At 32.9% G+C, this 25,887-nt stretch overlaps 1 protein-coding gene across 1 annotated transcript; it reads right to left on the bottom strand.

The window, feature by feature from the left end:
• Positions 1-132: 132 nt before the first annotated feature.
• Positions 133-16,789, bottom strand: LOC141677176 (DNA (cytosine-5)-methyltransferase CMT2-like). Its single transcript, XM_074482947.1, has 21 exons — positions 16,005-16,789; positions 14,274-14,308; positions 14,062-14,164; positions 12,673-12,777; positions 12,388-12,507; positions 12,138-12,231; positions 11,238-11,446; positions 11,099-11,164; positions 10,769-11,011; positions 8,894-8,952; positions 8,729-8,795; positions 8,303-8,632; positions 7,575-7,643; positions 7,405-7,491; positions 7,229-7,316; positions 4,208-4,326; positions 4,028-4,132; positions 1,669-1,712; positions 1,474-1,543; positions 1,286-1,389; positions 133-547 (listed from the first exon to the last, which is right to left on the bottom strand). Exons 1-21 carry the CDS (start codon positions 16,644-16,646, stop codon positions 379-381), a joined length of 2,928 nt encoding a protein of 975 aa, XP_074339048.1. The 5' UTR covers positions 16,647-16,789; the 3' UTR covers positions 133-378.
• Between the last annotated feature and the right edge of the window lie 9,098 nt (positions 16,790-25,887).

The raw sequence follows: 25,887 nt of genomic DNA, 5'->3' as shown, positions 1-25,887 counted from the left end.
CCGATCCGAACCGCGTACACCCCTAGCAAGAACTATGCAAATTGACTTGTAACCTCATACTCAAACCAGTTATACTAAATGATGAGAAACTGTGGTTCAACTAGTTCAAGGAAAATGGTTAGGACTCGTACATATAAGAACTCCTTTGTCTGTCAATACATTAAATTAACAAAATGTAAACTGTTACAAATACACTGGTCCCTTTTCATATTAGGACACAACAAAAAGTACATCTAGACACAATTACAAAGTACAAAACTGAGGTAGCTAGTAGAAAGGTAACAATGTTTACCTTGTAAAGAATATGAACTACTTTGCCTTTAAGAAGCCCTAGATTACAAGGTTAGTCAATTAACATTGTTACATGAACTGCTGTTCTCAGTGTTCTGATGCCAACTTTTCAGTTCTTTCAGGTACTAGGTATGCAAATTTGGGTGGTAACTTCAAGAGCGGCCCATCTCCGTCCAACTTTTGGAAAGCCATGCCAAGAGCATATCCAAGGGCTCGGGAAACTGATACAGCCACTGCATTCCCGACCTGGCAGTACCTGCATAATGTACAGAAAGGTGAGGATGTCCTGTAGCTCGAGCAAAGTGTGGACCATTGTATGTTGTGTATTACATCTCTTTCTTGTTAAGAATAATAGAGAAAACATTATATATTTATATGTGTGTGTGTGTTGGGTAAGGTTTTATGTGGAATTCGCATTATATATGGAACTTCAGGAACCATTTAAGTATGCTCTGTAATATGTTTTCTACTATATACTGAACACATATTTTATGTTAGTTTCGTTTATTACTATACCCTTAAATATTCTTTACTAAGTTCACTACTGTTGCAGAACCTAACTCGATTATCTCCCAATCAAAATCAAACGTGTATTAATCCTCAATTATACAATTAACCTAGATAAATGAACTTTAGTATTTGGGTCGGGTCGGATGGGGAAATTTGCGACTAAGTTCCCCGAGTTTCCCTACTTATAATTGGTTCCTGTTGAACCTTAGCTATACTGTATGGCCGCCGTCCGGTAACAGTTGGATTAAAGAAATTGCTAACTAGTTTTGAACCGTGCGTCTCCAATAGGGACAGAGTCACTGTCGGACTAAAATCAGTTACTTGGATTTACTACTGAATGAAAGAAATAACAAGTTTTATTAATATATATATATATATATATATATTATTCAACTGGGAACTAATAATTTCAAAAGAAGGTTGTAAGTTTTTTTTTAAAAAAAAGAATATCATGTTCACTGCTGTTGAGTAGTATGTTCCAAACCTTTCTTTAATAGTACCACAGAATCTGTAATAATCAGGAAACCCTTGCAACCTTGCGAATTCGCGTAGAGTAAGGACTCGATCCTGCTCTGGGTGTAACACTGCCTGCCAATTTTTATCATTGAAAGATATCAGAATTTCAAGTTGTACGATCCAGGTTGGAAAAACTCAGCAGAATGTTAAACTTACCATATTGTGACACGAAGGAAACGTCACTACAGTTCCAACAGTCTCATCCCACCACAACCTTGCAAAAGGCCTGTCGATGTAATTAAAAACTAATGTTTTACGTTTGTACAAAGACAAACTATGGATATACAATTTGAAATGCATAAAAAAAGTGATTTATGAATTAAGGTTTGTAAAGAACAAACGACCACGGACCTTTTTGACCTCCCTTTTTCAAAAGTGAAGGCATAATCCGGTACCTGCGAACAAATTAATGACCAATAAGCTTTCAAGCAGATAAGAAGCTTAGACTGTTGCAGTCCCTCTACTCGATCGAACATACAATTCAAAGCAAAGTTAAGATAATAATTAGAGTAATTTACCTTTTGCGCCGCTTTGGTTTTTGGGTTTTATACTTGGGGTTTCATAGTTTAGAAATCAACCCGCAATTTTAGTATTCTCAACAAATTGCATCCCCTGGCCTAGATTCTGTTAAGTTTGACCGTTAAAGTTAGTCAACAGAGGGGTATCTCGGTCATTAGTTAAAATATTTAATTTTTAGATAATGAAATAATTTTAAATTTTATTATTACTGAATAAAAAATTATAATGTTATTTCTGAAAGTTTAGGAATTTTTAATGCATTATTATCGAATTAAAAAAATTAAAATATTTTTTCCTAATAGTTTAACGATTTCAATTTTTTATTATTGAATAGAAAATTTTAATAAAAAAAATTATCTTTTTTTATTAAAAGATATTAAAATACTAGTAATGTGTTAATTAATAGAATTAATTTTTATAAAATATCATTTGCAACAATTTTCAGAAATTTTTCTAAAATTTATTAAATTAAATGACCAAAATACATTTGGATAAACTAACTTTAATGGTCAAACTTTACGGAATCTAGGCAAGGGGATGCAATTTGTTGCAATACTAAAGTTCTGGGATGCAAAGTGTTGATTTCTAAACTACAAAGCCCTAAGTGCAAAACCCAAAAAGCAAAGTGCTGCAAATGGTAAATTAATCTATTAACTAACATTTTGTATAGATAAAAACACAACTTAGAATAATGTTCAAGTACTTTCTAGGGAAGAATGTTGTGGTCCCTTGCTCAATCATACAATTCTCAGCAAAGGAAAGATATTCACTAACATTTTTGTGTAGATGAAAAGACAATTTAGAATAACGTTCAAGTACTTCTTAGGTCCATTGCAGCTGTTTAGTTATTGATTGGTTTCTCAAAGAAAAAACATTAAAAAGAAAATGAACAAAAGTGCACAACTACAATTGGAAGTGTAGAATGAAATTCAATAGCAAATTTGTGCCAGCTCTAGAAGCCTACACTACCCTGGTTGATTTGTAGAATGGCTGGACATGACAGGGACGACAAGTATTGGGAGAACTAATATAAGATTCTACTTCGGTATAATAGGGCAAGTAAAAAAACTTTTATAAGCCTAGAACTACTATAAATGTGTGTAAAAAAATTCACACATTCTAGTGGTAGCTGTCGAACATTCTGATATACAATCAGGCAACGAAATTTTAGGCCAGGGGCATTACAGATATGTTAAAACTAGGACAAAATCTAATGAATAATTGTCCAAGAATCAAAATTAGAATGATAAATATATATTAAGTTGAAGATCAGAAACAAATGCCACATTAATAATAAATCTGCGAGTGAAAACAATAGTTATCATGACGCCGTATAATCAGATAGAACATAATATTTTTTTAATAATTTTAATCTATTATTATAAACTTTAATTGAAATTGTAATTTGCATATTACAAAAAGTACAAGGATATCATGCTCGTAGTTCTGATGCTCTACTTCATTTCTATTAAATAAAAAACTACCATATTATACACTTGAATCTTACTTTACTTGTATTGCCTCAATCTTTCTCTGGTTAAAACAGTGTCTAAACCGATTTCACAAAGCAATCTCCAAATTAAAACCAAGTAGCAATAGGGATGTTAGTGGAAGAATACAAGTACTCTAATTTTATAAACATTTTAACATATATTCCTATTGTTTTTTAGCTAAATAAAAAAAAGAGTTAAAGACCACACTATTCCATAATGAGTGTGAGTAATTACCCAAAGAACTAGAGAACTCCTTGTGTCAGGTTCACAACTACATGGTTTAATTATGTGAAGATCAAGTCAATAGTATTATACACCAAAAAATTCAATTGTAGCTCAAGCTTGAGTTAAAAATTTCACCAGAAATGAGGTGTATACAGGGATATCTAGACACTTATGACTTAGGACGGCATCATGTTAGATCACCAGCAATAAGGTGTATGCAGGGTTACCTAGGCACAAATAACACCCTCATGCTAGATGTAGTGTTTGTGTGTCTGTGTGTGTGCAAGCGCACACACACACATATGCAGTGCCCAGTTCCAATAAAACATTGTTGATATATAGCAGATAACACAAATGTATCGTAAACAAATGCAGCACAAAAAGGACACAAAAGAAAGCAGGGCAAGGAGTTTCACAATTGCGTTGCATGATCATAAGTTTCTGGAATTGAGATTAAGAAGGCAAGTTGCTACCAGCGGCTTTCCAGATGGTAGCATCTCAAGCTCTTTGGTTGGATCACGAGAAACCTTGTTATCTTGATCAACTATGACACCGGGTAAGTCCCTAAAATTCGCTCCCTACAAAAGGTGTAACTTAGGAACCCCGAGATGGCTACAAGCAAATAATCAACTTAAATATCACATTTAACGAACCTTTCTATGCGGAATCAAACAAACTCGCAAGTAATCATCTTCGCTCAATTGATAAGGCCGATGGTCATAAAGTACTTGATTTTTTGTTTCTGGAACATCATTTGACGTATAGCCTCTCTCTGTCAAAATATAAAATAAATTATAGGTGAAAATTACTGTAAAATGATCCGCCCACCAAAAAGAAGACGGACAACTTGTTTACTCTTAGAAAAATACATCTTACATATTGGTTATAACTTATAACATACAGAAAGATGCAGCTGCATAATAAAATATAAATAGCTTACTGACTGTAAAAACCAAATGAAACAAAAGTCGCAACACCTATTTTGATGAATGATAACCAATAGAAAGTGCAAATATGTACTAGATCTTGCAAATATGCAAAATATGCACATTTGAAAGAGCCTTCCTCTAGCACCTTGAGGTTTTAGAGCGACTGGTTCCTTAACACTATTTGCAATCATACTTTTTGGTTGCCAAGATACCCTAAAAATAGAGTTGTTCATTTTATAGTTATATCAACCATGAATTCAACCAATAAACGAAACATACCCAGTATGTCTCACTCGCGACGACGGTTTGGGGAGTGTGAGATATAGACAAACATCTTGAAAGTTTGCAAAGATAATAAAAATTACAGAGACTTTTAAAATTAAACACACTGCAAAGAGGCATCAATAGGCAAAATACATACAAAAGTGTATGTGGTAGAATAAAAGTAAATTCCAGGAAAAAAAACTGACGAGTTTACAGCAAAAGAACACGAATTGTAACACCCATGCACTATATCTGAAAGCACAAGACAATAACTAAAATATAGTTTAATTACTAGCTAATGCCCACATAACACTGGTATGACATTTGAGGTGTAACCCTACTTTCGGGAAAAATATAATGCCGTTCATTGCTTGTGCATACATAATCTTAATTTCCGTGCATACATATCCCCTGTTGACCAAATCATCACTTCTTTATTCTCCAGGCTCCTAATGTGTTCAGTATCATAGGTCTTCTCCTTCTCTACCGAACATGTGCGGGTCTTTACCGCTTTCTCTATGATACATAGAAAGTCGTCACTAATTGCTATCGTGGTTTTCAGTCTTATTTTCATCCCCGACCCAGTCATCAGTTTCAATATATGGTTTAGTTGACTATCTTTATACTGCTAATTTCCGCAATTATGTGTCTAACTTTGTTATTATAGAGTTGCACCACATTGAGCCTCCACTCATTTGAGAAAGATAAATGTGAGACAAAAATCAAAATTAATATATAGATATATATATATATATATATATATATTATATATATAGGGAGATGATCAAATAGAAACAACTTTTAAAATGAAAACTAGAAACTAATCTAAGCCACTAAAGCCACTAGATCAATCTAATCTAATGGCCCTCCTACGGGCACCATATGGAATTAATCTACACCCTCCCACACAGAATCTCACTTTTCCCCTTCGACAAACGGTAATTGTTTTTTAAAATCTCCATCTTCCAACGATCAATTTGCATACCATATGTGCTATATTTCGAATTTAAAAAAAAAATAGTTTCTAGTTTTCATTATAAGGAAATTTCTATTGGAAAGTGTTTTTTAAAATCTCCATCTTCCAACGATCAATTTGCATACCATATGTGCTATATTTCGAATTTAAAAAAAATATAGTTTCTAGTTTTCATTATAAGGAAATTTCTATTGGAGTAAGCCCATATATATATATATGCAAATGATCAAATACAAACTAAACTTAAAACAGAAACCAGAAACTAATCTAAGCCATCAGATCAATCTAATCTAATGCCCCTCTTAAAAGCACCACACTCAATTAATCTGCACCCTCCCCCACACAGTCTCAGCATTTCCCATCCGTTTTTAATTTGATTTTTTCCGTCAAACGGTAAGTTATTTTTGAATCCGACTTCACTGCAACGATCATTTACATACCATATGTGTTATATTTCGAAGTAATTTAAAAAAAAATTATTTGGTTTCTAGTTTTTATTCTAAAATTGGTTTTTATTAGAGTTGCCTCATATATATATACACTATTATATTAAATACGAATTATTAAAAGTTTGGTTGTTGGTCCTTGGGCACTCAATCTAGAGCCGTCAGATTAAATTGATGAGAACCATTAGATATAATATTAAATATTATTTTCAAGTAATATAAGATCGAATCCTACAAGCAACATATTAAAATTATTAAAATTTATAATATATATTGATAAAAACGACCGTACATCGCATGGGTTATATACTAATCTTAATCTATATATATTAATGAATCCAGAGAAACTAATAAACTAAAAGTATCCCTTAACTTCTGCAAAATGAAGACTTTGTCAAATAAATATTCTGGCCAAATTAACTTGGATTTTCCACTTATTTCTGTATTAGTACTTCATATAAATTCACCCTAAAAACCTTATTTAAAATTACATGAAATATAACTCGTATCATGAAAAATAATAAAGATGGAAGTCATGATTGACGGTAGTAATATTACTATTAGGTGTTAATAGTAATTGCTGGTAGTATAGCTAAGAATAATCAAGTAAGGGCAAGTATGTCTTTTTCTGTTTTTCTGTGTAATTCTGTTAGGAGAGCCTATATAAGAACTTGTATGCTGTTATTAGAGGTATTATGAAATATATGAAAAGGAATCTATTTCCACCAATCTCTTTCTCTCTCTATAACCGCTTTCTCTCTCTAGGGTTTCTACCTCATTTCTCTCTCTAAACTCTCTCTCTCAATTCTGATCTCAATCTCTCTGTTTCTCTTTTAATCTCTCTCTGATTCTCTCAGATCTACTCTACAATCTCTAATTATACCTTTTTTACTCTTATTTCTGCACTCAATATACAGAAAATACCAAAAATATACCTAAAAGTAGTAAAAACTCAAGTAAACCATGACACAAGGCACAACCATATAAACTGAATAATATATAGGAACTACGAAATCTAAAAAAAAGAGCTTCAAGTTCTGGTGTTTAATATGTCATTACCGTATTTAATTGACCTAATATACTTCTGAAACTCTGTTTCTGGATGTTTTTCATATGTCATCTCCTCCCGTGTTTCCTGACTTGTTACCTGCAGTATGAGATATTTCGAGATAACTCAACACATTTGATAAAGCATTAGACATGTTTAGAAATAAGAAATTAATTAATGAGATTACAGGTGGAAGATCAGAGATGGCATCATGAAGAATAGCAGCTTCTTCAAGGTCACGGGGTTGGCCTTCACTATAAGCAACAGTGTTTTGCTGCATTTAGAATTTTATTACTATGCCTGATTTAAAATTTTATTCAGAAATTACAAATATGATCTGATGTAAGTTGACAGTACCTCAAATTCAGTAGCCGGAGCATATTTGACAACAACGTCATGTGTGGGAAGTGGAAATTGAGGGAGTTTCTGCATGCAAAAGGATTTGCATGAACTTACTACATAAATAGAGCACAGAAATAAAACTATTCTGTACTTCTGCTATATGTAATCCCAGTTATGTCTCTTTTGATATAAAAATATGCACAGCCTTGTTTTCAAAACAAACCATCTAATCATACAAAATATACAAATCACCAGTTACAAACTCAAAGCAAACCGCCATTATGTTTAATCCAACAGCTTTAGTGATTTCGGAAAATTTTAGTATTTTATACCAAGTTATATGGGTGTTCTGTACAATATCTATAGGCGTGATTTGTATCATGTTATAGGGTGTTTTGTACAGTTGTAAATGATACGTAAAGTTCATGGAGTGTAAGCTAACATGGGTTTTAGTAGTATGTGAGTAGTATGTGACTGTGTGTGTATATATACTGTGTGTTTGCTAGTGTGCCCTCCATTGTAGATGTCATATCCACCCAAGTTGATGCAATCTTTATGAGAATTTAGAAATCAACTTTTATGGTATGGTGTAATAATAGCACTTTTTTGGTATGGTGTAATAATAGCACGTCACGTGACCTTCATCAACTTGACATTTCCTAAGAAACTGTGGAAGCAAACCACAACAGAAGCAAAGAAAGTGAATTGTACAGTTTCAAGCTCAAAGTAAAGAAACAACTTACTTCACTAGGAAGAGCACCCCACAAGAACACACGCAATCGAAATTGTGGTAGACCGTAACAACCGGCAGGCATGATTCCAAGCCTTGCTTGGTATTTCATATTTACCATGCGACTTAGGGCATATCTTCCTAGAGAACCTTTATCGAACCTTAAGATGTCAGCTACATTTTCCATCAAGACATACCTCGGTTTCAAGAATTTCACAATGTCCATAAAGACAACGATTTGATGATTTCTTTCATCAGTTAGTGGAGAATCTACATTTCTGAAGCGATTATAACCACTAATTCCTTGGCACGGAGGACCGCCACAGATAACATCAACATCACCCTGGATATGAAGATATAAAAAGTTTGCATTTAAGATAAAATTTGTTTGGATTGTATTACTCGTAACTTAGGGAACTAAAGGCTGAAATTAACTTACTGGAACAGGCAAGATTTTAGATTTTGATCCCCTTCTTACAAAATCCTTCAGATGGTCTTGACAATTGCTGAGAAATAAATATATGAATAAGAAGCAAAAACTAAAGTTATAAAACACCATCAAGCCCTGCTCCTATTTCCGTCATAATACACGGACAGTACAAACCTTAATCCTTCAATAGGCTCCCAAGTATCTTCACTCGAATCATAGCCCTTCCAACGCACCTATTAATAGGAGCTTTAAATTACTTATATGTACGATAATGCATTAACTATTATGAGGAAAAATAATAGTATAAGTACAAAAGAAGTTATGTGTTTTAATTGGGCTGAATGGAGGTCAGATCTGAATACATCCTATCCTCTCAAAATTCTGCTTTGAGCAAGATATAGATACTAGGTACGTTTGCTTTTCGATGAAAGTACACATAACTTTTAGAAAATGAACTGGAATTATGTTTTTACTTTATCCAGAGTGGAAGGTCAAGCCTCAAGGACAAATTAACACTGAGAAATGGTCAATCTGTGAGATGTAATAAAAACAATTTAAACTTTTACAGGTCGTCGCCATTTGACCCACATCTTAGGAGCTATAGGATATTTTAATGTGTGTGTAGGGCCACAGATCAGGACATTGTACATACACACTCACAAACACAATACATAAATATAAACATGCATATGGCAATAAGTTTATGATGGTTCTCTATTTTTTAACCAAGTTTTGCATAAATATTTACAAAGACGTATTTCCAACACATGGTTATATAAAATAGAGAGCTGTTTTCATTTTGCATCACTAGGCTAAGGGCCAATGGCTGCATAGCAAATAAATTAAAAATGTTTCAGTATAATTGCATCCCTAAACCCATTTTTCCAAGGAAAAAAAACAAATCCATGAAAGTGATTTGACGTATTTGCAATGAAATTCACAATTATAGCCGAAATCACGTGAATGTTAGTCTACTTCAAGCCAATAATAACAAGTAAACTTACCGTCGTACTGTTAGTTCACTTATAATTCGTCATTGTTTACTAGGGATGACAACCGTTCAGTATGGTTCGGATTTCATCAAAACTAAATCCGAATTCTTTCTTTTACATAAATCCAAATCCAAATCCAATCAACCTACTAACGGATGGGGTGATATTAACAAGTCAAAAGGATTTGTAGACAAGTTCAGTATCACCAACAGGAATTACCATTCAACGGTAGGTTTAACATAGATCATATTTATATAAATAACTAAAGCCAAAGATTTATTAGTCGATTAAATAAACAGCCAATACAGCATATTGCACCAATTGAGCCACTGAATCTAAATTAACAGCTGATTAGTATATTAAAGCTGATGCAGAGTGGGGTGTGGAGGATAGTGATAGTAAGAGGTATCAGACCTAACTTTTGAGTATGTCATAGGTGAGACATAGATAGATAGTTCGAATGAGAACAGGGAAACTAACTCTTCTGCAATTTGTATATGTTGTTATGTATTGTTCTGCACTTTGTATTCAAGTGCAGAACATTGGTTCTCATTTGAGCCTGAACCTAACTTATAACACATAATTTCTACATTATATATTTACATATATTATTGGGTTTTAAATGGTTTTTGATCGGGTCTGGGAATGGAATGGGTTAAAGGTTCTGAGTCGGATTTTGCTTTCGTTTCTATGATTCAAATCTAAATCTCTTCAGGTTCAGAATACAAATCCATTTTCAAATCCAATAAAAAAAACAAATCTCTGATGTTGGTTTCTTTCTAATGAAAAATAGGCTATGGTGTGTGTGCAAATGCCTAAAATCTTGGAAAGTTATTTTCAACTGCCAGAAACCTATTCTGCCAAACAGATGGATCAGATTCTTGGAATTGCAGTATGAAAATAGCAGATTCGTTTACTTGGCATACTGCAAATCAATAGATGTGCTGGTAGAGATAGCCTGGAATTTCTCATTTATATACTAATACATGAAAAAAAAATTGGTGTTTGTGCTGTATGCATTATGCAGGTAGGTATTAAAACAGCTTTTTTGCAGTACCTTGAATTTTAGTCCTTGCTTTCCTGATTTACTGATAGTGCCATATGTGATATCAACAAATGATGAGACCTCATACTCTCCGCGAGGCACCTTATCATCTTCTAGACTATCTGTACTGATATTGGATTCTACTGTGTCCGAGTCATCAAAGCCCGAGTCATTAAAGCCCAGTGCATACAAATTACATAGCTTTTCCCATTCCTTTAATAGTTCCAGAAAATCCTCGGCAGGCATATTTCTTACCTATAATAAAAGAACATACAAGTCACTTGTATCATTTCGAATTACAGTAGGAAGCCACTGTTTTAGTTGCAAAATTTGTCAACTCACTTGTGTCTCAGGATGATTTAGTTCCAAGCTATCACATGCAGATTTCTGATAATCAACTGCCCATTTCTTGGAAAGGAGAAAGAGTAAGAATTGGAAAACAGCATAGTACAAAGTTAAACCCATTAAGCACAAGTCTTACTGTAACAATTTTAATGCCAGAAAGTTCAGCACCAAGGCACAATCCAGTTGACATTCCACCACAACCAGCATAGAGATCTAGTAGTGCAAAGTCGGATTTTTGAGATCTACAATTCGATAGGTCCTCCTCCAAGGAAGGCGTACTTGCGGTTGTACGGAAAGCATCAGTGTAATTTAATGAGGATATAGCACGTCTCAGAACAGAATTATCTGAAGTAAATGCACAAATGCATAAGGTCACAGATTACAGCTCAATATATAGTCAAAGCTTCAATTGAGTTTTTAGAGTTGCACTCTCCAATTCTAGCCAAACAAAAAATAATAAGATTAACTTCCGGACTCTGGTTGCAAGTAGACATCAATAGCAGCTTAAGCAACTTACTTGGACAAAATAGTTTGTTCTAAGGTATCGAAAGAGTTTAGGATTGACAGTTAAATAGCATAATTTCCTATTAGGGCTTTCCTCGAACACCTTAAGGTTTAGATGAGCTACTTAACCTGGTATCGGTTTCGAGTCCCCCCCCCCCCACCCATTTGGTTAATATAATCTAAATACTTATATGTCTGTCTGGTTATGTCTATGAACGCATGACCAACTCCGACATGTAATCTCTGGTAGTCTAAGAAACAATTTAGTAAGAAAAAACAACCAATTTACCAGATTAGTCCATCATCTTAGTAAAATATCTATATTCTATTGTATCCAAATTTATACATTCTGCATGCTCTGGTTGAGTAATCTACCCTAACTTCAATAATTAGGGTGTACCCCCACCTATATGTTTAGAAATGTATTCTCTCTTTGGAACACACTGTTCCTTTAGATACATGGTTAACTTAATAAAACTGCAAGTTGTTACCAGAATCTCTAATAATAACTTATATCAGTGTACACTATTACCAGTCAATAAATTTCTGAAAGTTGAATATTCAACACAGTACTCCATGTCATAATAGAAGTTCGTCGACTGGTCAGCTTTTAATTGAAAACCAGGCTGCAACAGTCAGAACAAAAGTAGTTCAATTACATGATAAACAAAATCAAGCCAAAGCTCAAGAGGAAACCTACCTCCAAGCTTTAAGAACATGTACAAAATGTAACAAAAGAGGGAAAAGGATAGACGTGATTAGAAAGAAACAGTGCAGCCTACCTCTCTTGTTATTTCTGTAACATTGACTTTGGAAATTAAGCAGTCTAATGGATTGTCATTTTCTAAAGTTGAATAGAATAAACGCTTTCTGTCATGGAAAGAAGCCATATCCTTCATAACCTGAAAAAAAAATATGAAAGAATAAATAATAATAATAATAATAATAATAATAATAATAATAATAAATAAAACAACAACAACAACAATAATTATAATAATAATAATAATTAGCAGATTTTTCCCAAAAGTGCAGAAATTTATAGAAGACAAGATCCAGATACTCACAGTATCCCCAGCTTTATAAAACCACTGGACTCTAAAATAATCTTCACTCTCTGTTGTTCGGAAAAATTCTAATATCCTGCCAACATGCTTTTCCTTTCCGTTTCCCTGAAAAAATTGCCTAATGTTGTAATTCGTGTATCAACTTTTGTAACAAATTTAAAAGAACCCGTACTTACTAATAATTATCTGTCCTGGCTAAGAATTAGGTAGATTATATAAACATGGAACCATGAACTTCGCGCAAGAACATAGAACTTGTTTTGTTTTGTTTTGTTTTTGACAAGAAACATAGAACTTATTGATTACACCTGTTTCTCAGGTTTCACCGAAGCAATTATGATTTCATAAATAACTATTTCCTGATGTTTATTGGAATTCTACTACAACTTATTAGACTACTTCATTTTAATAGATAAGGGAAGAAAAAGAGTTGATGTAAAATTGGAATAACAATAACAAACCCTTAGACAAGAGAGGTTTACGACGGCGTTGATCTAAAACAGAGTATGTGGAATACAAATTCAGTAAAGTGGCGTTTGAGGGAGAAGAAATCAAAATGAGCAACCAGTTACTATAGAGAGGATTTATTCTGCAAAACAACAGACAGATAGACATTTGACAGAATTGTCAGCCATAAAAGTTAGGCAGCTTGGTTGAAGTGGAGAAGTGCGACTACTATTCTAGGGTAGGATGGAAAGTTATACGAAACTATTATCAGGTAAATGCTACTTTATGGGATAAAAAAATTAGGCTCCTATACAGCAGATGTGCATACTTTTATTTGATGTTGAATAGTATATGATCATGTTGGGCCCTTCCTCTAAAGCTTAAGCTTTTAGATGAGGTGGATACTTAACATGGTATCAGAGCTCAGTTACCTCCCTCCTCCCATTTGTTAAATTTAGATATTTATTTGTTTGCTTTTCTGTCTGGTTTAGGGAGGGGTCTCGGGTTTAGCTCAAACAGTTTTTAAGGTAATTAAATGCAAGACAGAATCTCTAGTGAAACTGACTAATGATAATCTGGTGGGGCTATACACATGGTCAAGCATATAGATGTAGATTGTCATTGCAGTACACAAATAAAACTAATTTTTAAAAGCATCTTGCTTGCACGATTTTTTAGGTGAATTATAACTAAAATAATATATTCAGTTGACGTCATTACAAGTGTTTAGATGGGAGATATAAAATAAAAATAAAGTAGGGTTAATGATGCAGGACACTTGTTATTCTATATTTCTTGTTCCTCTTTTTCAAGTCTTATCCTGCATCAGCTCTCCAATGGTTTCAGGAGAGGAGTTGGTGGAGGACCTTTTGTGTTTACATGTTTACCAATTATATGTTAAGACCGTGTAGTAAATGGTCCAGGTATAAAAGGTAGTGCTACCTTTATACAAGCGCAATCTCCAATACTGAACATACGGCCACCAACTTTAGCTTGACTGTAGTGGCACTCCACATTTAAAATTATTTCGTCCTCCTCATTAGCACTGAAAAAGTAAAAAATTCTTTATTTAGCAGCAGGAATACTGAGAACATAAGAAAGCTCGAAAATAAAAGATTAAGTGACAGGATGCAAGTTTGTAGAGTATCACACACTTTAATATCCAGCCTTGGCCCTTGCGTCTTTGATCCTGTAGATTCCGTAACATTCATACAATGTCAAATTATAATAACTTTAGTTAATAAACAAATAGATAACACATATAACACGCAGATTGAACGGCCGGTCAACAAAGTAACATAAAGTACGAACGTGCTACCTAAAAGTATTCTTAGGATATTAGCGTCGACAGTAATTATCAATTACATACTGCAAGTAATTATACTAGTGCATTATAAGTATTTCTCAGTAAGAAACTGAGAAACAATGACTGTAACCCTATTAAGATTTAGTATTGTACATCCATACTTTTTACTTACACCTTACTTTTTATGTTTGATTTTTAATTAAAACCCAGTACTGTGTTGCCCAAATGTTACTGGGTTCAGATCAGCCAGTCTTAACAAAGTTGTAGCCTGAAACAGAGCACCATGAGGATTGGAAATCTACAGTGGATGGGCATTTCTGCATAGGAGTTGTCTCATTCCCATTCCCATCATGCCGACCTCTTTGACTGATTCATAAGTTCTTACCAGTTGGTAGTTTGGCATAAATATTGGACCAATTATTCAATGCCTTTACTAATAACATATATATATATATACAAAATATGCATTAGCCATTACATACAAAGAGCTGGACTATATTTAGATGAGGTCAGCTTCATAAAATGTTATCAGATACACTATAATCTAAAATAAGATAAGTATTTATCAAAAACTCACTAAATATTCAATTACTATAACAACTTATGCCAATGACATTACTTCATCTCGGAGCTTTACCGCTTGAGACTATAGCAATGGAAAATTTTCCTGAACGAAGCTACTATACTGTTTGGGAATCAAAATATAAAAGCACTGAGATGATCTCAAGATGAAGTAAAGTGCTTCCCATCAACTTCCTAAAACAAATGATGACGCAGAGAAGATTTGTGTCTAAACGACCTTCCCTTACAAAAGTAAAGATGTCCAGCCTATCGCCAATAAAAAATTGGTCATTTTTTTTAAAGTTCCAGAAATGCATTGAAAAATGAATTATAAATAAGATGGGTACTTGATGAAGAACTGCTGACCTCCCAGAAGGTCAGAAGGTCAGTGCTCAGTAAAATATTAGAAATGATACTGATAGCTGAGAACTTAAACAACATCATACATTGCCTACCAAAATTTTAACAAACAGAGGTTTTGAGTTTATCATGTTCTCGCCTAGTTACGTTTACAGCCGAATTTTGAGTTTTTTTACAATAAGACCCTTAAACTAAGACCAAATTCAAATGTAAACAAAAACCCTTGAACTAAATTTAAACCCAACCCTTTGAGAGTTTGAGTTTGTCAAATGGTAGGGCGGAGATCGCCATTCCTAGCTTACAAGTGTCTGGGAAGTCTTTTACCCACAAACCAAAGATTATATACACTATAGTATTCTCAATGAAAAATTTACGATTTGGTTCAACAGAAATATAAATTTGACATATTGTAAATATAAATTAAATGAATCATTGCATGAGTCTCTATACCAAAATCGAACATGCACCACAATTGGAAAATCCACATTTCAATCAATTAAACATGATGCTAAATTCTTTAAATCCATTAATAAAAAAAATTCTAAGATTGTGCACATGCAATTCTAAACATGATAAAGTCCTTAAAGCATGTCCAATGCAATGCTAAAAGAGGTGCTATTCCTACAATGCAATGCTAAATTTGGTTGTAAACAATCACCTTGAGTTGATAACGCCATTTCCATTTTTCCCTAGCTTCGACATCCGGAACAGGCTCCCCTACCAAAAATGCAACCGGTTTCTGCTTCCTAGCTTTACCACTTGACGAATCCAACGCCTTACCCTTACCAATCCCCTCTTCATTATGGCACAATTTAGGCACCGCCACTTTCCCTGATCTCAAAACCTTACCACTAGTCGAACCTACCACGCCCTTAATTCCCTTATTAAATTCAAGCAATGCAGTAGGCGGCACCTTCTTCAATTCCCCTGATCGCAACGCCTTTCCACTACCCGAACCTACCCCGTCCTCAATTCCCCCACCCTCCCGAAATGCAGTTGACCCAACAAGTTTCCCTGATCTCAAAACCCTGATCTCACTAGATCCTGATCCTAAATCCCCATCCGCCGCCTTTCGTTTCTTCGACAACCCAGACCCGGAATCACCTCCACTAACCGGAGGAGGAGATCCCGGAAGCTGCATTGGACTCTCACCAGGATCTGGTGAATCAGATGTATCCAGAATGGGGTTCCAAGATTTGGCAATTAAATCAGATGTATCAAGAGGCAAAGGCTCCTCTGTTTCAGTAATCCCAACTACATGCAAAGATTTATCATCATGCTCTTGATGGGGAAGTTCCATTGTTGATAAAATGTGAGTGGTGTTGTTAGGTTTTGATTGGGGGAGAATATGTACTTAAGATGACATTGATGGTAAAAAAATCATCATGGTGTCAGTAAAAGGCAGAGGAGTTTTTTGAGTGTGTGCGTTTAGATATAGATATAGATATAGATACATGATTTTTGGAGTTATGTCAGATTTGTAGTGTACAACCAACTCTATAGATTTACCACTCATCATGTCACTCTGCTGGATTTTACTTTCTTTTTTTTTTTCCCAATTTTAGATAGGAGGCATGTAATGTAAGACTATTCTTTTATGACAAAATTGTTTTCTCAACTTTTTCACATTTATTTTATCATCAAAATACAGGTATTCGCTAATTTAAATGTTTTAAGTGAAAAAGGTTATGTTAAAAGTTGGCATTACATACTTATTTAAACATTTTATTTTGTTTACTAAAATCATTTGCATTGTAAAATTTATAAGTGTTATTGTTGTTTTTATTTTTTTTAATGACTCATAATTTTCTATGTTAAATAAGAATAAATTATTTTAAAAGGGAATAATTCAAAACTAATATTTTCAACTTTTACTTACATAGCTTTATAAGTAACAAAGAGAAAAACTTAAACCACAAGTTCACATTGTACCTTAATACTTAATTAATCGTAGGCTCCTCCCATGCTTTTAAACCAGACTCCAGATCTTGTAGGCTCCTTTCCAAAATTCAAATCAAACTTGCCTCTTGACAAGCGAGATGTTTTAATAAAGAAAATATTGATTGTTTTCGCATCGTTAAAATTATTTATTTAATATGGTCCATTATGTAAGGGGATTGTTTAGTATTGTGAAAAACTTGTATATCTTATTTTAAGTGAAATCTATTCGGAATGCGTTACAATTTGGTTTAACAGTTATCCCTAATATTGATTATTAAAATAAATAAATAAATAAATAGTATATATATCCGTTAAACTACTAAATTATTAAATTATTACACATATAGTATACTTATACAACTAAATTACAATCATAACTTATCCAATTATTAAAAAAAATAGTGTTATATATCCGCTAAACTACTAAATTGTTAAACTGTTATATATAGTATATTTATCTTACAACTACGACCACGAATTATCCTATAATTTTTATTACAAATTTATAATTATTATATATTTATATAAATATTTTGAAATTATAATCGATATTATCTATATCTATATTTATACCATCTATACTATACTAAAATAACCGGAATCGGGTATAATTTTGTTCAACGGTAATTCCCTAATTTTGGTTATTAAAAAAAATAATGTTATATATCAGCTAAATTATTAAACGACTACACACATAATCTATTAATTATTCTACTAAACTACAACCACAACTTATTCTATTATTAAAAAAATAAATAAATAGTGTTATATATCCGCTAAACTACTATATTGTTAAACTATTAAATATAGTATGTTTATTCTACTAAACTACAACCACGTGTTATTCTACTTTTTTTATTATAAATTTATATTTATTATACATTTATATAAATATTTTAAAATTATAATATGGCAGGATAAATAAAAAATTTAAATATTAACGGAAACCCGCGCATCGCCCGAGATTTAAGCTAGTTATTATACTATAATAACCGAAATGAGGTATAATTTGGTTCAACGACTATCCCCCAGTTTTGGTTATTAAAAAATAAATAAATAGTGTTATATATCCGCTAAACTATTAATTTAATAAACTACTCCACACATAGTCTACTTATGCTACTAAACTACAACCATAGCTTATCCAGTTATTAAAAAAAATAGTGTTATATATCCGCTAAACTACTAAATTGTTAAACTACTAGATATAGTATACTTATTCAACTCAACTAGGACTACAGGTTATTCTATAATTTTTATTACAAATTTATAATTATTATATATTTATATAAATATTTTAAAATAATAATATGACGAGATAAATAAATTTTTTAAAATATTAACGGGAACTCATGCATCGCACGGGATTTAAGTTAGTATTTGTAAAAGAAAAATTATCAAACGGTTTCATGGATTTTTGAATGATAGCTCATTTGTTCCCCTAAATTCTTTATATTGAATTTGAGTATGCAAATTAAGAAAATGGGTAAATCTATATCTATAATATACTATAATAAATGGGATGGGGTATAATTTGGTATGTCTTTTTGTTCATTTGGTTATCCCCATTTATGACAAGAAATTTGATGAACTCCTAGAAACATTTAGAGTCTCTCTAAACTACAATCACTTTACATACAAGAAAGTTATGATAGGTACATAAATTTCCTGAGTGTGGTGATGGTGACTAGTTGTAATATACATGAATTTTATATATATTAGATAAAAGTAATAATAATAATAATAATAGAATAAAAATTTAATATTTAAAATATCTAAAAAGAAAAGAATTAGAAAAATAAAAATGGGTCTAGAATTGTATTCGTAATGGGAGATTTGGACTTGTACATAAACTTCTTTAACGTTCTACTTTACATTCACATAACACATAACCCTAATATTAAAAGTCAATTGCTGAGACTTGGGAGAGAGCATAGCAAAACAAAGGAAAGAAAGAAGAGGTGTGCACGGGGGAGAGTTACAGAACAAAGAGATTGTATCATTTTTACACTAAAATATTAGGTATCTTTTGCCTTGCATCTTTGAGTATAGTTATTCAATTTAATGCATATATATTTGGATTTGTGGCATGTGGGAGCATGAGTTGGTTGAGTATTTTTCTTAACATACTTATGTCCTCTGAATAAATAATTCAAGTTTCTTTTAACTTATTATCATGATTCATATGTACAGGACATGGTGGGTTTTACTTATTTTGATATAGTGTTTTCATGTTCAAGTTAAGCTATGTATTCATGTTGTACCACTGAGTCCGAGTAATAATTTTAAATTTATACTAAATTTTAATTTGTAATTACATATATTTGTAATAATCAAAATGTAATTAACTTACATGTTGAGTTTTAATAGTATTTATAATTTGGCTACTTACTTTGTTCATATACATGTTTTTGGACGGGATCTGTGTTGGTAATTACTAATATTCAAATATTGAATTATTATATTAATAGCATTTGTATTCGTATTATAATAATATTTATTTATTATTATGTATAGCATGTGTACACGGCAGTGTTCCAGAAATCGCTAGGCGTGCCAGGGCGGTGAGGGTACCTTCGAGAGATTAATCGGCAAGTCGGAGATTAATCGGACCGATTAATCGGAATATTAATCGGAAGAATATAAATATTATTTTTAATTTTTATAATTATATAATGACCAATATGTCAAATAATTGTTTGAAAAAAAAATAGAATGGTATTAAACAATATTTACACATTTGACATGTGTTATGTACTAATTATTGAGTTTACAATATTAACTATATTCTAATTCATACTTTTAAATTAATTATAATATGTTATTTTTATATTTTAAGTGAGATAATAAATATATTAGATTACTTGTTACTTTTTACCAATACTTTATATTAGAAATTGACATGATATTGTGTGAAATTATGAAATTAATGAATTAAAATTATAAAAACGTAAAAAAAATATTTTTTATTTATTTTCCGCCTATACCGCCGAGGACCGATTTTTGACCGCCTAATCCCGATTTTAACCCGATTTTTTGAAAAAACGCCTAAATCACCGCCTAGGTCCGAGTCGGGACGTTTTACCACCACCTAGCGCCTAGACCGATTTTTAGAACACTGGTACACGGTCATGTAATTTTGTCAGGGTGTTTTTATATATATTAATAATTGACAAAATCTATGGTTCTTGTTAATACAGAGCAATAATTTATTTGGATTATTAAGATTTTAATAATTAAAGTTAGTACGTTGTGTTGCAGCATGGCGATAACATGTGTTAAATAATAGCAGGAATAAGTTATTGATTTAGTGATAATTATAATTGTACTAGTTTTATTATTATTATTTACATGTATATTTGTTTTTAACTTAAAGTAAGTCATGCTAGTTGATTAGAAGCCAGGGTATACAATGGTGTAGTTAGCGTAGGTAATGCAGTACTAGTACACATATTTGTTGGTTTTAAGAGCAGTCCCAATGAAGTGCCCAACTCCCCATAGGCCAGGCAAACTGACACGGGCACATAAAATATACATTGGAGGAATTGAAATAAAATGGGCACGCCCACTTTTCCGGGCAGTGGCCACTTCAATTGTTTATGATAATTTAATATCTTTTTGCCTTACTTTTACTTTTTACTTTTGCTGTTTATATTTTGTTTGTTACTTTTTGTTTTATAACTTGGCATGCATACACTACAGTAATACGACCGTTTAATTAACAACGTAAACAATCAACGGTTATATAACTTAACGGATATATTTTGTTCCTATATATATCTTATATTTTCATATCCCATTTTTCATACTTTCATCTTCTTAAAAAAATTAGTTTTTTCTCTACCAAAAAATGAATCCAAATAAACCTACACCTCCAAATTCTCAAAATCCAAATTCTCAAATTCCATTTCCATATCCATATCCAAATCCATATTTTACAAACCCTCAAAATTTTAATTCTCCGCCTCCTAATTCTCAATATCAATTTCCACGATCTTGGAAGAATCATGAGAGCATGCATCATAATACATAATATAATTGTTGAAGACGAGAGAGACACGTACGCCACTCAATTTGGTCCCCTGCCAACTTACGATGATGCAATAAATGGTTTATCACAACCAAACCTAGGCGAAGAACCTTTTGTCGCATATGAAACGTATATTCAAAACACTATACAGATGCGTGATAAATGGGCAAATCATCAGTTACAAAATGATTTGGTTGAGCATATTTCCCAGTTCGCTAATAATCGTAAATTTTTATTTTGTAAGAATCAATTATATTAATTATAAATTATAATTTTGTATTTAGATCGCGGGCCGGGAATTTAGCGACTCATTTGCAGATTTAGTTAGTATTTTAGTTGCGATATTTAAGGTACAGATTCTGTCCCCCTTTTATTCAGTGCTACTCCTCTTAGTATTTAGAAATATTTGATTCGTTCAGTTCTTCTGTATTCTGCTCATTCAATATTTGATTTGACTTTTTCTGACTTCCGAAAATTGTTTTAAAATTGATTTGGAAATTTTAAATATCTGTTTATGCGGTTTTCAAAATTTATCTATGGCACCCTCTGTTTTGGGAATTTAAATTAATTGTCTCAGGTGATTTTAATTTTTGCGAGAATATTTTATTTTGAACCCTTAGAGATATAGGGTATACTGAGTTAACCAGCTGTAGGGGTACTATAACCATGTCATTGCGGCATCAGTGACATGACACTTCCGTGACAGTGTGATTGGCCACGGCGTATCCTTCTGTTAGCTCTTGGGAGGAGCTTTTGCGCATTTGATATTTGTTCAGGATACGTGGGTGCACCCAGAGTTTGATTTGTGATTTGATTTATGGTGACGTTGTATATGCCGTACACGTTAACCATTCTGTTGCACGCATTAGGTACCCTATGATGTGTGTATTTGTATCTGTTCTGATCTCGGTATGAAATATCCTAACCCCTCGTTGTTTCAGCCATATTTGTTTTTAAAATTATTGTTTTTATTATAAACTGTGAAATATTAATTTCTGATTTTCTGTTTTATAAATTGTATTCCAAATCCGTACTGGGCGTTTGGCTCATGCCGTATTCTTTTTCTGGCAGGTGCTTAGGGGGATCTGGGAATGTGTGATGGAGAGGTTCCCTTTATCTCGTTCTTAGGATTTCAGATTTCTATTATTATTTAGACTTAATTATTTATTAGAGATTTTGGAATTTTTATTATTGGTTTGAAATTTTCAGAGATTTAATTTATTACTTTGGAGATCTTTAGACTGTTTAATTTTATTTAGGAAATATGTTAGCGCTCTGTTTGCAGGTTTTTGTATTTTTAGTAATATCTCCCTTTTTTTAAAAAAAAGGGGTGTTACACTAGGCAAAATTTAAAAGAAAAGAGGAAAACTGCCAATATAAATTACTCAGGTGTAGACAGATGTATGCATGTGTCTCTTTCTTATCTCCAATCAAGAAGAGCAACTGAGCTGGATATCTTTATCAATAAAGTGAACAGGGTGAATTTAGGGGACACTCTCTTGCTTATAGAGCTCAAAAAGGGTCAACAAGCTGCATTTCCAGAAGATTACCTTCAACCAAGCAAGTGAGTGACCTAGATCTGTCCAAATACTAAAAGGTGCAAACACTTTCAGATTCCAAAACATTGTCTCATGGGGAACTTGAGATTAGAGACATATTTGAAAACTAAGAAGATCAAGACTTTTGAAGATGAAAATTTGATTAAAATTTTGGGAAAATATTTGAAACCATGTTGCCAAGGACTCAAGTTAATACAAAAGATGATTGGATGATGATGATGAGCTAAAGAAAGTTGAACATAAATCTTCTGACTCAAATCCAAGTCATTCTAGCAAAGCAAGTGGTAGTAAGCTGGATGACAAGAAGAAAGGGAATGAGGATAAAGAGGGAAAGGGTGACGGGAAGAAAAAAAAGAAGGATGGAGAAGGAGGAGATAAGATTCAGAATGTACCAGAAATTCAAACATCAAAAACTCTACCAGCCAAAACACATAAACCTAGCCAAACAAAAACTCAACTTATCCAAAACCCTAAGCCTAAGTACCTATACAAGCCAACTGCTAATTCTCTTCTCAAGATCCCTATCACAGCTAAACAAACCTCACTAAAGAAAATATATAAACCACCTTCATTCAAATCTCAAACTAGAACTCACTACAAGACTATAGGAAGAAAGACAAGAAAAAGTTAAACGGTTTCATGAATTTTTGAATGATATCTCATTTGTTCCACAAAATTCTTTATATTGAATTTGAATATGAAAATTAAGAAAATGGGTAAATCTTGTTGTGTATATGTTGTGTACTTGATGATTTCATGAACAAAACACCTTGGTAGATTTTACTTAGTGAAATTGTAGCACTCGACGGATAAGGATTATAGTCCCGACGGATAACTCATTTTAGTCCCGACGGATGATGACTTATTATCCATCGAGTGAGTAGCTTATGTAACAATAAGTCTGTAGCACATTTCTGCATACACATTGTTTAGAATTTGTAGTAGTACTTAAGTCATGTTGACTTTAACTAGATATGCAGAATAGGTTGATTAAATGTACATAGATGATGTCTTGTAATTCTGCATAAATGAAATGAAGTCTAGTGACTAATTGCTACCCGACGGATAAACAACAATGAATTCGACGGATGATCAACAACCCGACGGATGATCAATAACTCGACGGATGATCATGAACCCGACGGATAAAGAATTCAAATATCTGTTGATAGTGACAACACAGTCACATGCGTCGAGTGTATGCAAATGGAATGTGGTAGCCTATTCAACTGGGTTTTCGAGAATAAAGAAGCATTGCCATTTCCATGCTATTATGAAGATATTCAAAGATGCTGGAATAGAGTAATGAAGTAGCATTGTATTAGACTTGATAGTTTTTGTTTTATTATCTTATATTATTGTTTTGTAATCTTGGTGATATATAAACCAAGAAGCAACAAATAGAATAGTAACTAAGAAACCAAGCAACCAAGAGAGAAACATTTGTAAGCTGCATTCTTAGCATTTCTCTCATTCTTAGTTGTTATAATTTTGTAAGCAACTGTGAGCTTTTTGCACACAGAGTTCTCTCGATATATATTATATATCTCTTGTGGAATCATTCAAATCCACCAGAAAGTTTTTAAAGACTCTTGTTTTTAATTACTTGTGTTTTGATTCATTTCAAGTAACTATTCCGCATTCTGCTAATCAATTCACACTTATATATATATTTGAGTTAGAACATTTTTATTCAAGAAAAAGTTTCAAGAATTCCATTTAACCCCCCTTCTTTAATTCTTGTTACATTGTTAAGGGACTAACAATTGGTATCAGAGCAAGCTCTTGAAGAACAAAGAGTTTAAAGATCAAAATAATACAACAAGATGAACAAGAAGGACGTTGGAGTCAAGATTCCTTTTCTGGATAAAGATAATTACCATCATTGGAAGGTAAAGATGCATCTTCATTTACTTTCTCAAGATGAGGTCTATGTGGACTGCATAGAAAGAGGCCCTCATGTACCAATGAGAGCTGCAACTGGAAATGAGCCATCTGTCCCCAAGCCAAGGCATGAATGGTCTGATCCTGATATTGAAGAAGTCAGAAAGGATAAAAAGGCCATGAATATCCTATTTAATGGAGTTGATGGTGATATGTTTGACAACATTATCAACTGCAAAACTGCCAAGGATGTTTGGGATACAATACAGATCATCTGTGATGGCACTGAGTAAGTTAGAGAAAACAAGATGTAGCTACTGATTCAGCAATATGAGAATTTTCATAATGAAGAAAGTGAGTCACTCACTGACATTTTTAGTAGGTTTCAAAAACTACTAAATGCTCTAAAGTTGCATGGAAGGGTCTATCAGACAAAAGACTCCAATCTGAAATTCCTTAGATTTCTTTCAAAGGAATGGAAACCAATGACAGTCTCATTGAGAAACTCACAAGATTATAAGGAGTTTACTTTGGAGAGACTATATGGCATCCTGAAAACCTATGAGCTTGAAATAGAGCAAGATGAGAGGATGGAGAGAAGAAAGAAGAAAGGAGGGTCCATTGCACTAGTTGTTGAGTTGGAGAAAGAGAAGAAAATGAGGATAGAAGCTGTTGAATCAACTTCAAGGGTCTGTGAAAACAAGGGAAAGGGGCTTGCAGTAGAAAGTGAAGATTCTTTGAGCCAAGATGACATGGAAGACATTGATGAACATTTAGCATTTCTTTCCAGAAGATTTGCCAAGCTCAAGTTCAAAAAGAACTTTGGAGCATCCAAGCCAAATAGAAACATGGTGGATAAATCAAAATTCAAATGTTTCAAATGTGACTTGGCAGGGCACTTTGCCAGTGAGTGTAGAAAGTCAGATTCCAGCAAGAAAAAGTTTGAGTCTGTGGATTATAAGCAAAAATACTTTGAGCTGCTCAAACAAAAGAAAAGGGCTTTCATTACACAAGAAAACGACTGGGCAGCAGATGGTCTGGATGAAGATGAAGATGTCAGATATGTCAATCTAGCCCTAATGGCCAAGTCTGATGAAATAGAAACAAGTTCTTCAAGTAATCAGGGA

The sequence above is a fragment of the Apium graveolens genome, chromosome 8 (assembly GCF_009905375.1).
Source record: "Apium graveolens cultivar Ventura chromosome 8, ASM990537v1, whole genome shotgun sequence".
Classification (NCBI taxonomy): Eukaryota; Viridiplantae; Streptophyta; class Magnoliopsida; order Apiales; family Apiaceae; genus Apium; species Apium graveolens.
Note: the sequence above shows the minus strand (reverse complement) of the source record. Positions and strands in the feature narration are given on the sequence as shown.

Excerpts from the sequence above, each read along its gene's own strand:
- LOC141677176 (XM_074482947.1), bottom strand. The coding sequence starts at position 16,646 with ATGGAACTTCCCCATCAAGAGCATGATGATAAATCTTTGCATGTAGTT. Across the intron at positions 12,508-12,672 it reads TTTATAAAGCTGGGGATACT|GTTATGAAGGATATGGCTTC; the intron begins GTGAGTATCTGG and ends TTTTTTTTTCAG. Across the intron at positions 1,713-4,027 it reads TACCATCTGGAAAGCCGCTG|GTACCGGATTATGCCTTCAC; the intron begins GTAGCAACTTGC and ends ATTTGTTCGCAG.